The sequence below is a fragment of the Pyricularia pennisetigena genome, chromosome 6, assembly GCF_004337985.1.
Source record: "Pyricularia pennisetigena strain Br36 chromosome 6, whole genome shotgun sequence".
NCBI lineage: Eukaryota > Fungi > Ascomycota > Sordariomycetes > Magnaporthales > Pyriculariaceae > Pyricularia > Pyricularia pennisetigena.
In genome coordinates, this window is record NC_043744.1 from 1,791,926 (window position 1) to 1,803,732 (window position 11,807).

The window sequence follows — 11,807 nt, forward strand, 5'->3', positions numbered from 1 at the left end:
ATGCTTCGGGGACAATTTCCGCGCCATCTTAAAGGCACATTGCCACATTCTTTCTCTCGAACCTGGCCACACCTCAGCCTACTGCATTCAGCAAGAGTGGTCACGCCTAGGGTCGGGCACACGCTGGGCTCATTTACACCAAAGAGAACTTTTGTCGAAACTGCAGTCGCACAGACTCAAGACTTCATCACAGCCTTTCATTTCCTCTCCGGGACACCATGGTACATTACCATCGCCCTGGTGGCCTTTGGCGTCAATATCATTCGCCTCCCGTTCTTCATACAATCAAGGCGCATACACCTGCGGCGCTCTGAGCTCATGCCGCTGGCTTATGCATGGAATGCTCGCATGGTCAATTCAACACCTCCAACACCGGGAAAGACGACGGCGCAGCTTCAAAAGGAAGTCGTAAAGAAACGTAATAAGAGGATGACAAAGATCTACCGCGACCTTGGCTTGCAGACATGGAAGCTCACCAGCAGTGTGGTCACACTTCCATTATGGCTTGGCGTGATGGAATCACTCAGAAGACTATGTGGTGGTCCTACAGGATTGTTGGGGGCCTTGTTTTTTCAGGACAAGGCCACTGATGCGCCTGCCACGGCCGCGTTATCTTCGGCTCCGACCTCGCTGGCCGATGCTGCTTCCCCTGCAGTAGACTCGGCGTCTGCAGCAAGCTTAAGTACGATAGCAGACGTCGCCGTTCCGGCTACTACGACGTTAGAACCGTCCCTGGCGACCGGAGGGCTTCTTTGGTTCCCTGACCTGCTAGTCGCCGATCCGTATCACGTTTTGCCATGCCTTCTCTCCTTTACCATTGCAGCAAACATGGGACTCATTCCGACGAGTGTAAAAGAAGCCCGGGAACTACTTGGAGGAGAGCCATCACCAAAAGAGGGCACCATAACAATCAACACGAGGCAACGCTTGCGTCGCGCAGCGCTCCTTTGTTCGATAGTCATGGCCCCTATCACTATGAACTTTCCGGCGGCTTTACATCTGTACTGGATCTGCTCCTCAGGCATATCCACAATTTTTATGAGCATCATTCGTTGGCGCTTGCCAGTACCATCGAATCCCCATGCAGTCCCCTGCAAAGGGCAAAATCGGCTTGCATTGTTGCCACGACCGGAGAAAGAGGCCGCGAGGCGTGTAGTTGTATTTGACTGAAACGCACTGTTCAAAGATAGCTATATAGGCAAAGCTAGACATATACACCGACTGAGAATGTGCTTAGTAACAAAGAGAATATAAGGATGAAAGACTCCACGAACGCCAGCTGATGGACGAGATTATACAGTGACGCTACAGTATCATGAGAAAGATAGCATTCAGGTAAGCCCCAGTGTCCGTCGCGACCATAAATGCGACGACTCAGCACAACCCCCGTAACCATTAGATCCTTATCCAAGAAAAATGGCAAGCAAAACAATTGTCAGAATAACCGACAGAATCAATAGCAAGCAGCAAGCCTTGCTACGAGCATTCTTCTGATACCTCGCGGCGCTGCGCAGCTCATAATCAGCACCCCTGGTGTCTGTTCTCACATTCTCGACATTGTCGACTATGGTGTCGAGCTGCTCTCCCTGTTCCGAGACGATCTGTGCCACTTGTGAGAATAAAACGTTGAGATCATTGACACCTTGCTCGATGTTGCGTATTTCCTCTTCGCGCTCGATGATCAGCGCTTCCTGGAAATCCACCTCGTCCTGTGGTGCGAGCCTGAGGACTTCCTGTTGCTGTTGTTGTTCGAGATATTGTCCCTCCTCTCCTGTGCTTCTGGTAACGCCATCTTCGTCTGTCACTGCCTTTGCGGCGCTCACCGATGCCCTTTGTTTTTCCAAAGCCTTTCGTTGCAGGCTCTGAAACTCCTGTAGAGAAGCTTGCACTTCGCGAGAAGCCTTTTGTTGTGTGTACTTTTGGGTCGGCTGCGAAAAAAAAGTCCGAGTCAGTATATGTCAAGTCAACACCAACCTACTGCCAAAGCTTCATACCGTAACGTCTTCCCATGATTGGAGTTTCTTGACGGCCTCTCCAAGCTGTCTAAATATTTCCCGCGACTCCTCCAGCAAGTCATGGACCCGTTCCCTGACACGCGCGGTATCTCGCCTTGTACCGAGATGGCTGATCTCTGTGCTGAGTCTCGAAATGTTGCCGTTGACTTTGAATAGCTTGTTGTTTATGTCTTGCGACACACGCTGGAAATCGGGGTCGTCGACATATCCGCGCCCGTTATCTCCCCGTCGCTGCTGCGCTTCCAGCGAGGATAGCTGATCAAATGACATCGTAAATAATCAGAGGAAGTACAAGCAGTCTGACCAGAAACTGCCGGTTGTGGATCAGACTACAAATTCCACAGAAAGGAGATATTGATGATATGTGTGTCGTCGAGATTGTTGATGCCTGCTGTCCGTTGACGTCCGGTCTGCACGCTGCACGGTCGGCTGGTGTGGCTGAGATTGCGTCAACTGTGCGGGGCTGGCCAATCATGAGAGGTTCTCTGTACCCACCTTTCGTGAATGCGCTCGCGGTTGCCATATTTTCAGGAGCCAGCAAGTAATACAAGCCCCATTCCGAGCTCGACATCGCGATCAGGCAAAGCCTTGTTCGCGAAGTAGGAAGCAGCCACTTAGCTACTGGCCAATCTACATCTCAGTAGTCCTGATTCCTCAATGAGTTTTCATGCATATTTGCCATGTAGCAATGGATGCTAGCCAATGCACACTTGGCAGATAATAAAAGCAACTCATGTCCTTGTGGGTGCTTGCCTTATGACCAACATGTGCCTGTGGAAAACTGTGTGGGCCTTACTTTACCTGCTGAAGAACGCAATGCATTCGGCGCGATAGCAATGCTCTCGCTTATCGTGGCGGCGCGACCTCCACTAATTGCGGGTTTCCTGCGCGACCAAGCTGCCAAATCTTTTTTATTTACATGACAGCTCAACCCCAATCGCTCATCACCACATATCACGAGTACACGAAGCATGCGCCGTCAGGATGGCGCCGCCCACGGTCAGACGGGCTCCTTATAAGGACTTCCTCCAGCCTGCATTTCATAGACGTTTTTCGTCAACAGCCACCGTCATTCTCGCCATCGCATACTCTGAGTCTGTGCTCTTGGCGAAATGGAACTCATGTAAGCAGTGTGCCGGAAGCCTGCGTCCCTGGGATTTTCATAGTGCGCGGTACAATGAGCATTTACTGACGCGAGGCCTCCTCCTCAATACTTAGACCTCTGGACATGGTTTCCTTTGGGTCCCACCGGCGTTAGGACTTTCTTCATTTTTCTCTGCGGTCTGTTTGTCCTCATTCTGCGGATAGCTCAATACCATGTGGGGATCCGGATCTCGAACTCGGGACTCGAGACTGTCCAGAAATATGCTCTCAAGCTTCAAACGTTGGAGGCTATTGTTTCTTACGTCCTATCGAGCTGGCTTTTCAGCCAAACCTACCTTGGAGCGGTTCCGTCCTCGGCCAATCTCGACTGGATCACGTACTTCAACGGGGATCGTCCTCGCTTGAACGAGAAACCGATATTTTTCACTGTTCACTTCATCATTCTCGGCATCTACCAAGCAGTTTCGCACATTTACTATGACCAAGATCGCCTGACACTCGGTGTCGCCAAACCTCGCAAGGAGGGAAATACCCCTGCTGTGGACACAGGGAGCCAGTTGAAGAAGTTTGCAGAGCAGTTACCTGCGATATTCAGGGACTCACTCTCCATTTCGCTCGTCACTGTCGTTCTGAGCGCTATCGTTTACCCAATCTTCCTGCGGTCCATGGTCTGGGGGCTTGCTCTCTCATTGTTCCGCCCGTTTTACAGCATCACACATGTCAACCTGGTCCCGCCAACTTTACCATTCACCATCTGGTTGCTTCTTCGCTGCATCTCTTCCACCTTTATGCTATCGTTCATCTGGCTTTCGGGCAACGCGGCCTTCTCAATACTTCTCACCCGTGACCCAATTAAGAATGCAAAGCCCCTTACATCAGACTCCAAGGATCCCAACGGAAGTTTACTGAACGGGCTAAAGAGCAAGAAGCTTCCCATAAAGGTAAGTTTCGTGATACGAACCATGACTAATATACTTTGCTGACTGCTCGACCATAACCCAGTGTTTTGCAATGTGGGAATTGGGACTCATCGCGTGTGATTTCGACGTCAGGCGCAAAGCAATTTATGAAGACATTGACCGCAAGGATGGACCGATGTGGGCACAAGTCTTTAGGGTCTGTCTTGAGGTAATCAAGGAGATGGAGGAGAACATTGACAACTACGGCAAGGCGCCTACGCCTGCACCGGCAACGGAGGCACATTCGAGCGAGGGTCTCGACGCGAGGTTCTCTGAGGACATCCAACGGGGCATTCAAGCGCCGAAAAACGAGCCCATTGAGATCAAATCATCGAAAAACCCTTTCAGGGCCGAGGTGGAAAAATATGTTGACAAGCTGGCAAGGGACCCTAGCAGGACATCTCGGCTTGACGACGTAGGGAAGGCTGCTGGAGAGGCTAAGCAGAAACTCCTCGAGATGAGGGACCAGCTGGCAGTCTCCGACGACCCACCATACCCCTTTCAGCAATACATTCGCAACCTACTCAGCTCGCCTTTCGGCTGGCCAATTCGACAGGACTTCAGCAGAAGACTGACCGCAGCTGTTTTTGGTGCTCCCTACGGCGAACCAAGCTTGTTCGTTAATGCCACAGTGGCGCTCAGCCAATTAGCTGTTCGCAGTCTCCAGGAGGACAAGTACGGAAATGTTCAGCGCGACGTTGCAACCATCATTCGGAGTCTTACATCCGTCACACAGAAGTTAGATACGTTCAAAAACAGCCTGCCCTTCCATTGGACAGACATCCAGAAGCACAGGAGTTGTCCTGAAGTGGAAATTGTGCTAGAGGCACTTAGAGACGGCCTTTCAGAACTGATTTTGAACTTCGAACCATACAGGCGGGATTTGAGGCTTAGTCTGACGGACATGCGCCTGGCTCGTGAGGCAATAGGGGTCGCAGAGACGGCAATCGAGCCTACGCCCAAAGCAAAAAGGGCGGCCAAACCGCCTGCTCCTGAAATGCAACAGCTGAGGTAAAAGCGGGAGGAGGATCTTGAGTGCCTGACTGCATGGGTGGCGTAATGATGGACTTGACTTAGATAAAAGAGCAGATCATTTTCAGCGCTAGCATCAATCAAACATGAAGATATTTTCAAGATTCCCTTGACCGGTTAACTATCACTTCTCATTTGAAGTCAGCAGATCAAATGTCACCTGTTAGGGGTAATGATTTAGCAAAGCTGATTGATGCCTGCCGGGTGGTATTAGCATGTGGAACCGTGACCCACGTGCATTTTGCCGAGCCAAGAACGAAATATGAACTCATTAATCTGCAGAAGCATGTGGGGCCCGGTCCATACTCTCCTTAGCGCGACGCCGCCGGCACAACGGATTTGAGAAGAGAATAAACAGGCTGCTGCGCTCACACATACCTTTGCGGCCGAGCCAACGAAGCTTCCTAGCCACCGTTACCTCTGCAACGTCCGCGCCCATCACTTGCGTCCTGAACCGCACCGCCAAAGCACCCACCACGACAAAACTCCGACGACAAAGCGACCTCATACCGAAAAAAAAAGAGTCCCAGCCCCATGCCTTCAATGTGCCTGCCCACATAGCCATGCTGACTTCAAGTGCGCCCACGCTCTTTTTTATTTATCACGGTGTTGGGCACATGGCCAGAGGCCAATTGCAGACTACAGGCATCAAAGTTACACCGACATTGATATGACCAGCGCGCAACAATTATAACAAGGATTCTTGGGGCGACATGCATTTGGCACCACGATGCTGTCAGCAACCCGCGTGTTCCGCATCGTGTACAAAACCTTTTACCTCCTCCTTTACATCCTACTGCTTATCCTCTTACTCGGCTCACCGGCGGACATCATCTACCAGTCGCTATGGGTGCCACCCAAACACGAATACTTTGTTATTGTGCTATCCACCGCATACCTTGTCACGGTCTTAATCGTCTCGTTTGTATACTCGATGCGACTATGGATCAACCGGGGAGTCTTGGCTGCCATTCCGAGATCGAGAATTCCGATCGATAAAGGCGACGTGCCGTCTTCAGTTCGCAAGGAGATCATCTCTGGGCTAAGTCGGAGTGCTTCGACTGCCTTTGACGCACGGCCTCGTGTTCTCCCGCCTTCGTTGTCGGCCCCGTTTGGAGCTCATGGCGGTCAATACGGGCGGGGACAAAACGAATCATCTACAGGAGTTACGTCAGATGGGGGTCGGTCGGGGACCCCGCAAGAAAAGCAGAAGAAGCGGTTCAAGTTCACGAGCTTGAAGAAGACATCGACAGTCGGGACCGAAGTGGGAGTAAGCTTCCCCCCGCCCAAACCGGTCTGGGGAGAGATCGAGCACAACGGCTGGGGCTCGCCGCTTTCGCCTGATTTTCCTACGCTTGAGTACGCCACAGTTACCTCGGAGCTGGCCAATCTCATCGAGGCCAAGGCTATCACGTTGGCGCCCGAGGTTCCTAGGTCCGCCGCTGCTTATGAGTTGGGCATGGGCCCGAATGGGCAACAACTAGGACACGCCCATAGTCTAGGAATGCCGGATCCAGACGCAGTGGCACTCCTGCAGCGGAGAAATTTGGGTATGCGTGATTATCTTGCCAGCCTTGCTGAGCTTGGGGTCCTGCCTCCATCTCAAACGGCGGCCGAGTTTCTTGTCGCATACGAGCATGCGCGCTTCTCGACACGGCCACTATCGGCACGTCGCTTTCGCGAACTCATGCAACTCTTTGCGGAGCTCTTGCGCTCGATGGTGCCAATCGACCCGATGTTGCTGTACGTGAATGGTCACGATGGACACGACCAAGATGACAATTCAGAGCATCGCATCGGCAGAGATAGTGATGGCGGAGCTGCAGGGCGATCGAGCGATATGGACATAGACGATGACGCACCCGCGGCTACAGCCACACCAAGCACCTTTGGGATACCAAGTGACTCTAATGGCAACAGTGGGATGCGTGCACACGGCGTTTCTACTCCCCGCAGCTCAAGTCCATCTATGTCGATGCGGACGGACAGCTCGGCAACTACGAGCTCTTCTGGGTCTGGCAGCAGCAATGCATCCCAAATCAGACATCGACACCGGCGCCGCCGGCAATTACGGCATCCTCACGCTGTTCACGCAGGGGCACGCGCCTCTTCATGGCAGTACAGGACTGCTCCCACGACTCCCAAGGACCTAAGAATGGCGCCGGGAAAGTCACCTTCTGCGAGGACAATGGCCACCGCCGCTGCACTGGAGGCGGCGTTCTCGTCCCAACCATCATCGTCATCATCATCACCAAGAGTAGGAGCATCTCCAGATGCACCATCCAGGACCAATTCTCGCAACAGTATTCCCAGCTTTGCGCAGAGCAGGCATCCCTATCCAATTAGCCAGGCTTCATCAGGGAGCTTAAGGTCGCTAGCATCCGGAGGATCGGTTGTTGTAAGGCTTCGGGACCGGTAGTATTATAGTCCCTTGGCCCAGGACATCTCAGTGAATGTTTGACAGATATCACTCTCTGATGTCCTCGTCGATCCCCCGGCCCTTTGAAAGATTTTAATTATTTGATCGCGAGATTTTTCGCCCGAGGTTTCTTCAAGTTTTCTGATACCAGAGCTCATAACGCTGTTCAATGAGAATCAGCGCGACACAGCAGACTTGTGCTTGAGCTAATTTGCTCTCTATTGAGAGACAGACATTTATACCTTCTTCACGACGCTACGTTTGTATACCAAGTACTTTTTCCTTTTTTTTTTTTTCTCAGCTGGGTCATACAGGTCTGTCTTGGGTCACCGACGATCAGGAGTGTCAGGATATAAGTAATTGCATAATTCTAATCTTGATCAACTTATTATGCTTATTAAAACGTGCCACGAAAGAATGAAGTGCGTTGTCATCTTAAACCCCGTCCAAGAACGTTGTTTACCAACCCGACAAAAAACGAATACATCTGTAGTGGTGACATATCAACTGGCCTGAGGTCAAAGAAATTACAGTGGACGTCGAAGAAAATCGAAACAAATGATAAAACGTGAGAAACCGAAGCGATCCTAACCTCCTTATCATCAAACTAGCAACCGGTGGCTTGACGAAGGATCGGATCACGTGACTTCGCGCCATCATGGCCTGCGATCCAAGTGCGCTAGTAAGATGTGGAAGGACCCCACTCCTTTGGCTGCTCCAGACGCGCCTTGATACTTGCCACCCACGCCTCAACTGCAAAACCAGGGGGGTCGCATTCGCCACCATCATGACCGAATCTAGACCATGACACCCCATGTGATACAAGACTCTGATGATGAAGGCAGTGACCTCAGTCCTGTCAAAAGCCCGGTGGCGCCAGGGCCAGCTCAAGACGCCCCAGGTCAACATGAAGACCAACCCGACGCGTCACTTGCGCCATCTCGGAGCGGCTCTACAGACCCGTCTTTCTTTCAAAGGATCTACGATGAGCATAACCAAACCGGAAGCATAGACCTTTCGAGGCAACGCCAGATAGAAGCTGAACCAAACCCTGATTCTGGCCTTGTTCACATTGTCCAGAATACTCGTTCTTCACTTACCGACCCCACCATGGCAGAATCAGCTCGCAGTAAAACAGCCCATGTGGCAAATGCTGAGTATAGCTCCGCCTGCACGCAGGTATCCACTACTGAGAAGCCAGGTCGCCAGTCGGAAATCGACGACGACATCTGGGACATTCCCATCAGCCCAGAGGCCAACGTACCCGAGCGCAAAAGTGCACGGAAGGATGAATCGGCATCAGTTGCCAAAGTGTATGGCAAGCGAAAGAAGATTTCTCACCAATCGGTTGGTCTTGAAGACAGCAGATATGATGATTTGGAAGCCCCATCACCAGCGACACCAGTCGCCAAGCGAGCGCGGCATGATGACCAGGCCTTCTCGATCGGGGCAACGACTATGAACAGCCTTGTCTCGGTGAATATTCCAACGACTATGAACCAAGTCGGATCTACTACCATTTCGGCCCTGAAGAAACTTACTACGGGGGTTGGAACATACGGATCACGTCAAGTGCAGGATCCGTCAACAGAAGCCCTCGGTCAGGACAGCGTGAGCTTGATCACCGTTCCTGTCAGTGACGATAGGGGCCAACCAACTCCCGTTGATGTTAGGCGCAGGCGCGGTAATTCCAGCGGCTTAGTGACCGAAACGCAGCTTACAGATACGCAGAAGGACACTCGCATTGAGGTCAAATTGTCCCAGGCTTTGAGCTCCAGTGAGAAGCAAGCATATCGGATTTTCAACCTATCTGGAGATTCGGATACAGTGGAGGCTATGGATAGCTCATCGCTAGCGCTTCCATTGCCTACAACAGGCGGGAGAGATCTGAATAGATCCAGTGGCGATGCCACGGAAGCTGCGACGACACCGAGCGCGTATGCGGGCTCTTCAGCTCGCCGGACAGCCGAAAATAGCGACCTACCCTCCACTGAAATACCAATGCCTCCTCCATCTACATCGAGTACCCGAGGACGGAAGAGGAAATCAGCCGCAATAGTAAGTTTGGGGCTCTCGTCTCATGATGTGGAATTAAACTAACACAAAACCAGCCAACATCATCACCTGACATCATCTCAGGCACGACCACGAGATCCGCTAAAAAACGAAAATTTGGATTTGCTGGAGACGATGAGCTTGGAGCACATGACGAGACAGTTGGCCACAGTCCATCCGCTCCGCGCTCTTCGCGCTTGAGGTCATCAGCTCTTGATTCTCTGCCTGATACGCAACCACCTCCTGGGGGCTTTCAACTTCCGCATTTGCAAGAGTGTCCGGCTCCAGCTGCCGATGCTGCAAAATTACCTACGGGAGAAGAAGATGCGCCTTTGCAAGAAACTGGGCAGAGCCTAGAGCCTATTCTGATCTCTTCTGGTCAAGAGGCAGCGCCGGAAGAGCCTACAATTGCACAGGAGCCGTTGGTTCAGACGCAGAAAAAAAGGGGCCGCAAGAAAAAGGAGGCGCCAAAGCCGCCAGAAGTTTCCCCTGTACCTGTCGAGACTGAAGAACGAAACCCGGGGCCAACATTGGACAATGGGGATACACCATTTGTCCTGAAAGGGGATACCTCAATACTGCAGCCCACTGAGACCTCCCAGACAAAGCCCAAAAGGAAAAGAGGGAGACCTAAAAAGTCTGCAGCTAAAGTTGATAATATGTCAACCAACGCTCCAGTCGCCACAGTAGAGAACGACTCTGCCGAGGTTGGAGGATTTGTAGACGACACTCCTCGTGCACATGTTGATGCCAGCGGCACAAGCAGAAATACAGGCGATTATTCCAAGGGCCGGCAGAAGAGTGAGTCAAGCCAGCCCAGTGATGCTCGGGACGACATGAGCACAAGCGACGGGGGTTCCCGACACAAAAGTGGGCGCGAGGGGAAGTTACCTGCCATCGAAGCTGCACAAGCGAATATGCAGACGAACAAAAACGACGAGGACATCAAGGACGGAAAGCTTGTGAAGCCTCCGGTCTCAGCCGAGCCAATAAAAAAGGAGGCAGCCACGTGCAGTCGAATCGGAAGCCAGGTTGGCAAGGCTACTTACAGGGTGGGATTGAGTAAGAGAACACGGATTGCGCCTTTACTCAAGTCATTGCGCAAGTGAAAGCAGGTTTTACATTACTCGTTGAGTCCATGAAATGTGGCGGCAGACAAACTCAATTCACATTGGAATGATATTTTTTTGTTCATTTCGTCTCGCGTGTTTCCGCTCCCCACCCATTTGCTCCCCTTACCCATGAACGATGGTATTCTTGATATCCATAACTAAGATTATGGTTTTCTATTACCCTTGCGAACACCCAGCTTGAATCTGTTTGTACCATTGACCTCAATTTTTATTCATTTTTATGACAAGCCACACCGGTATGGCTGAGAGACATTGTCACAAGTCTCCATAGTGCTGAGCCAACCCGGCCCACTTGTCGCATTCTTCCTTGGCCCTTTCGCAACACCGACCTATGTTATTATTCATGTTCTACCATACATTCGGTTTTACCCTTGTTAATTTCGTTCTGGGCCTCGCGTGGGTGCCCAGAGTTTCTCGGCTAGCATCCACGGCGAGGAGCCAGTCAGAGATCTGCATTTTCGGCAATGGTTTCTTCTCATGATGAGCATTACATCATTATGCCCTTGGTTGTCTCTCAGCTCTGACAGCGACACAAGTGCTACTACTGGGTCTGGGCCAGGACGATATCTACTTGTACTTTATAGGTAGTCATCGTGGGGGCCAATCCGCAATGGGGCAGCACATTGCATCACCAAATTCAAGTAGATTCAGGTCAGTTACGGATTGAGCATAGCGTGGGCCACAATTCTTTTTTTCTCCCAACTTTGAACCTCCGTTTTCCGCTTTGCCGGTTCCCCCTCCCATTCCTCTATCTTCTCGGGCAATTGCTATTGTGTTCTCGCCCCACGGTACTCATTTCAAGTTGTGCTTGGCTCTTGCGGCTTGCCCTACCTGGCTAGCTCTTCGGCACCTTCTATCCTGACTTTGACTGATTATACGTTTTATCCGAAGTGTAATAATTTTCTTTTGTCAAAAGCCAAGCACATCTTTGGCGCGCAGTTAAGTTCGTTTTCGGTCTCTCCCGGTATATTGTGAGCTCTGCCCGGCCTAGTTTGTCCTGGTCTCTTCACGCGTAACCACTGCCCGTCTCTTGGCTTCGCTTCGCCGGACGCGTCTGTCTACGTCATCCGTTGACCGACTTTTTTTTTTT

General features: G+C 51.5%; 5 protein-coding genes across 5 annotated transcripts; 4 read left to right on the forward strand and 1 right to left on the reverse strand.

Annotated features, from left to right (window-relative positions):
• Nucleotides 1–1,170, forward strand: PpBr36_04348 (uncharacterized protein; the record flags this gene model as incomplete). Its single annotated transcript, XM_029891509.1, has 1 exon — nucleotides 1–1,170. One exon carries the CDS (start codon nucleotides 1–3, stop codon nucleotides 1,168–1,170), a length of 1,170 nt encoding a protein of 389 aa, XP_029749991.1.
• Nucleotides 1,171–1,403: 233 nt separating this feature from the next.
• Nucleotides 1,404–2,285, reverse strand: PpBr36_04349 (uncharacterized protein; the record flags this gene model as incomplete). The annotated part of the gene is made up of 2 exons (XM_029891510.1): nucleotides 1,404–1,928; nucleotides 1,995–2,285. 2 exons carry the CDS (start codon nucleotides 2,283–2,285, stop codon nucleotides 1,404–1,406), a joined length of 816 nt encoding a protein of 271 aa, XP_029749635.1.
• A 714-nt stretch (nucleotides 2,286–2,999) lies between these two features.
• PpBr36_04350 (uncharacterized protein) lies at nucleotides 3,000–5,093 on the forward strand (the record flags this gene model as incomplete). Its single annotated transcript, XM_029891511.1, has 3 exons — nucleotides 3,000–3,138; nucleotides 3,234–4,060; nucleotides 4,122–5,093. The coding sequence occupies 3 exons, from the start codon at nucleotides 3,000–3,002 to the stop codon at nucleotides 5,091–5,093; spliced, it is 1,938 nt and encodes a 645-aa protein (XP_029750419.1).
• A 747-nt stretch (nucleotides 5,094–5,840) lies between these two features.
• Nucleotides 5,841–7,529, forward strand: PpBr36_04351 (uncharacterized protein; the record flags this gene model as incomplete). Its single annotated transcript, XM_029891512.1, has 1 exon — nucleotides 5,841–7,529. One exon carries the CDS (start codon nucleotides 5,841–5,843, stop codon nucleotides 7,527–7,529), a length of 1,689 nt encoding a protein of 562 aa, XP_029750420.1.
• Nucleotides 7,530–8,333: 804 nt separating this feature from the next.
• On the forward strand, nucleotides 8,334–10,693 carry PpBr36_04352 (uncharacterized protein; the record flags this gene model as incomplete). Its single annotated transcript, XM_029891513.1, has 2 exons — nucleotides 8,334–9,587; nucleotides 9,641–10,693. 2 exons carry the CDS (start codon nucleotides 8,334–8,336, stop codon nucleotides 10,691–10,693), a joined length of 2,307 nt encoding a protein of 768 aa, XP_029750417.1.
• Nucleotides 10,694–11,807: the final 1,114 nt, after the last annotated feature.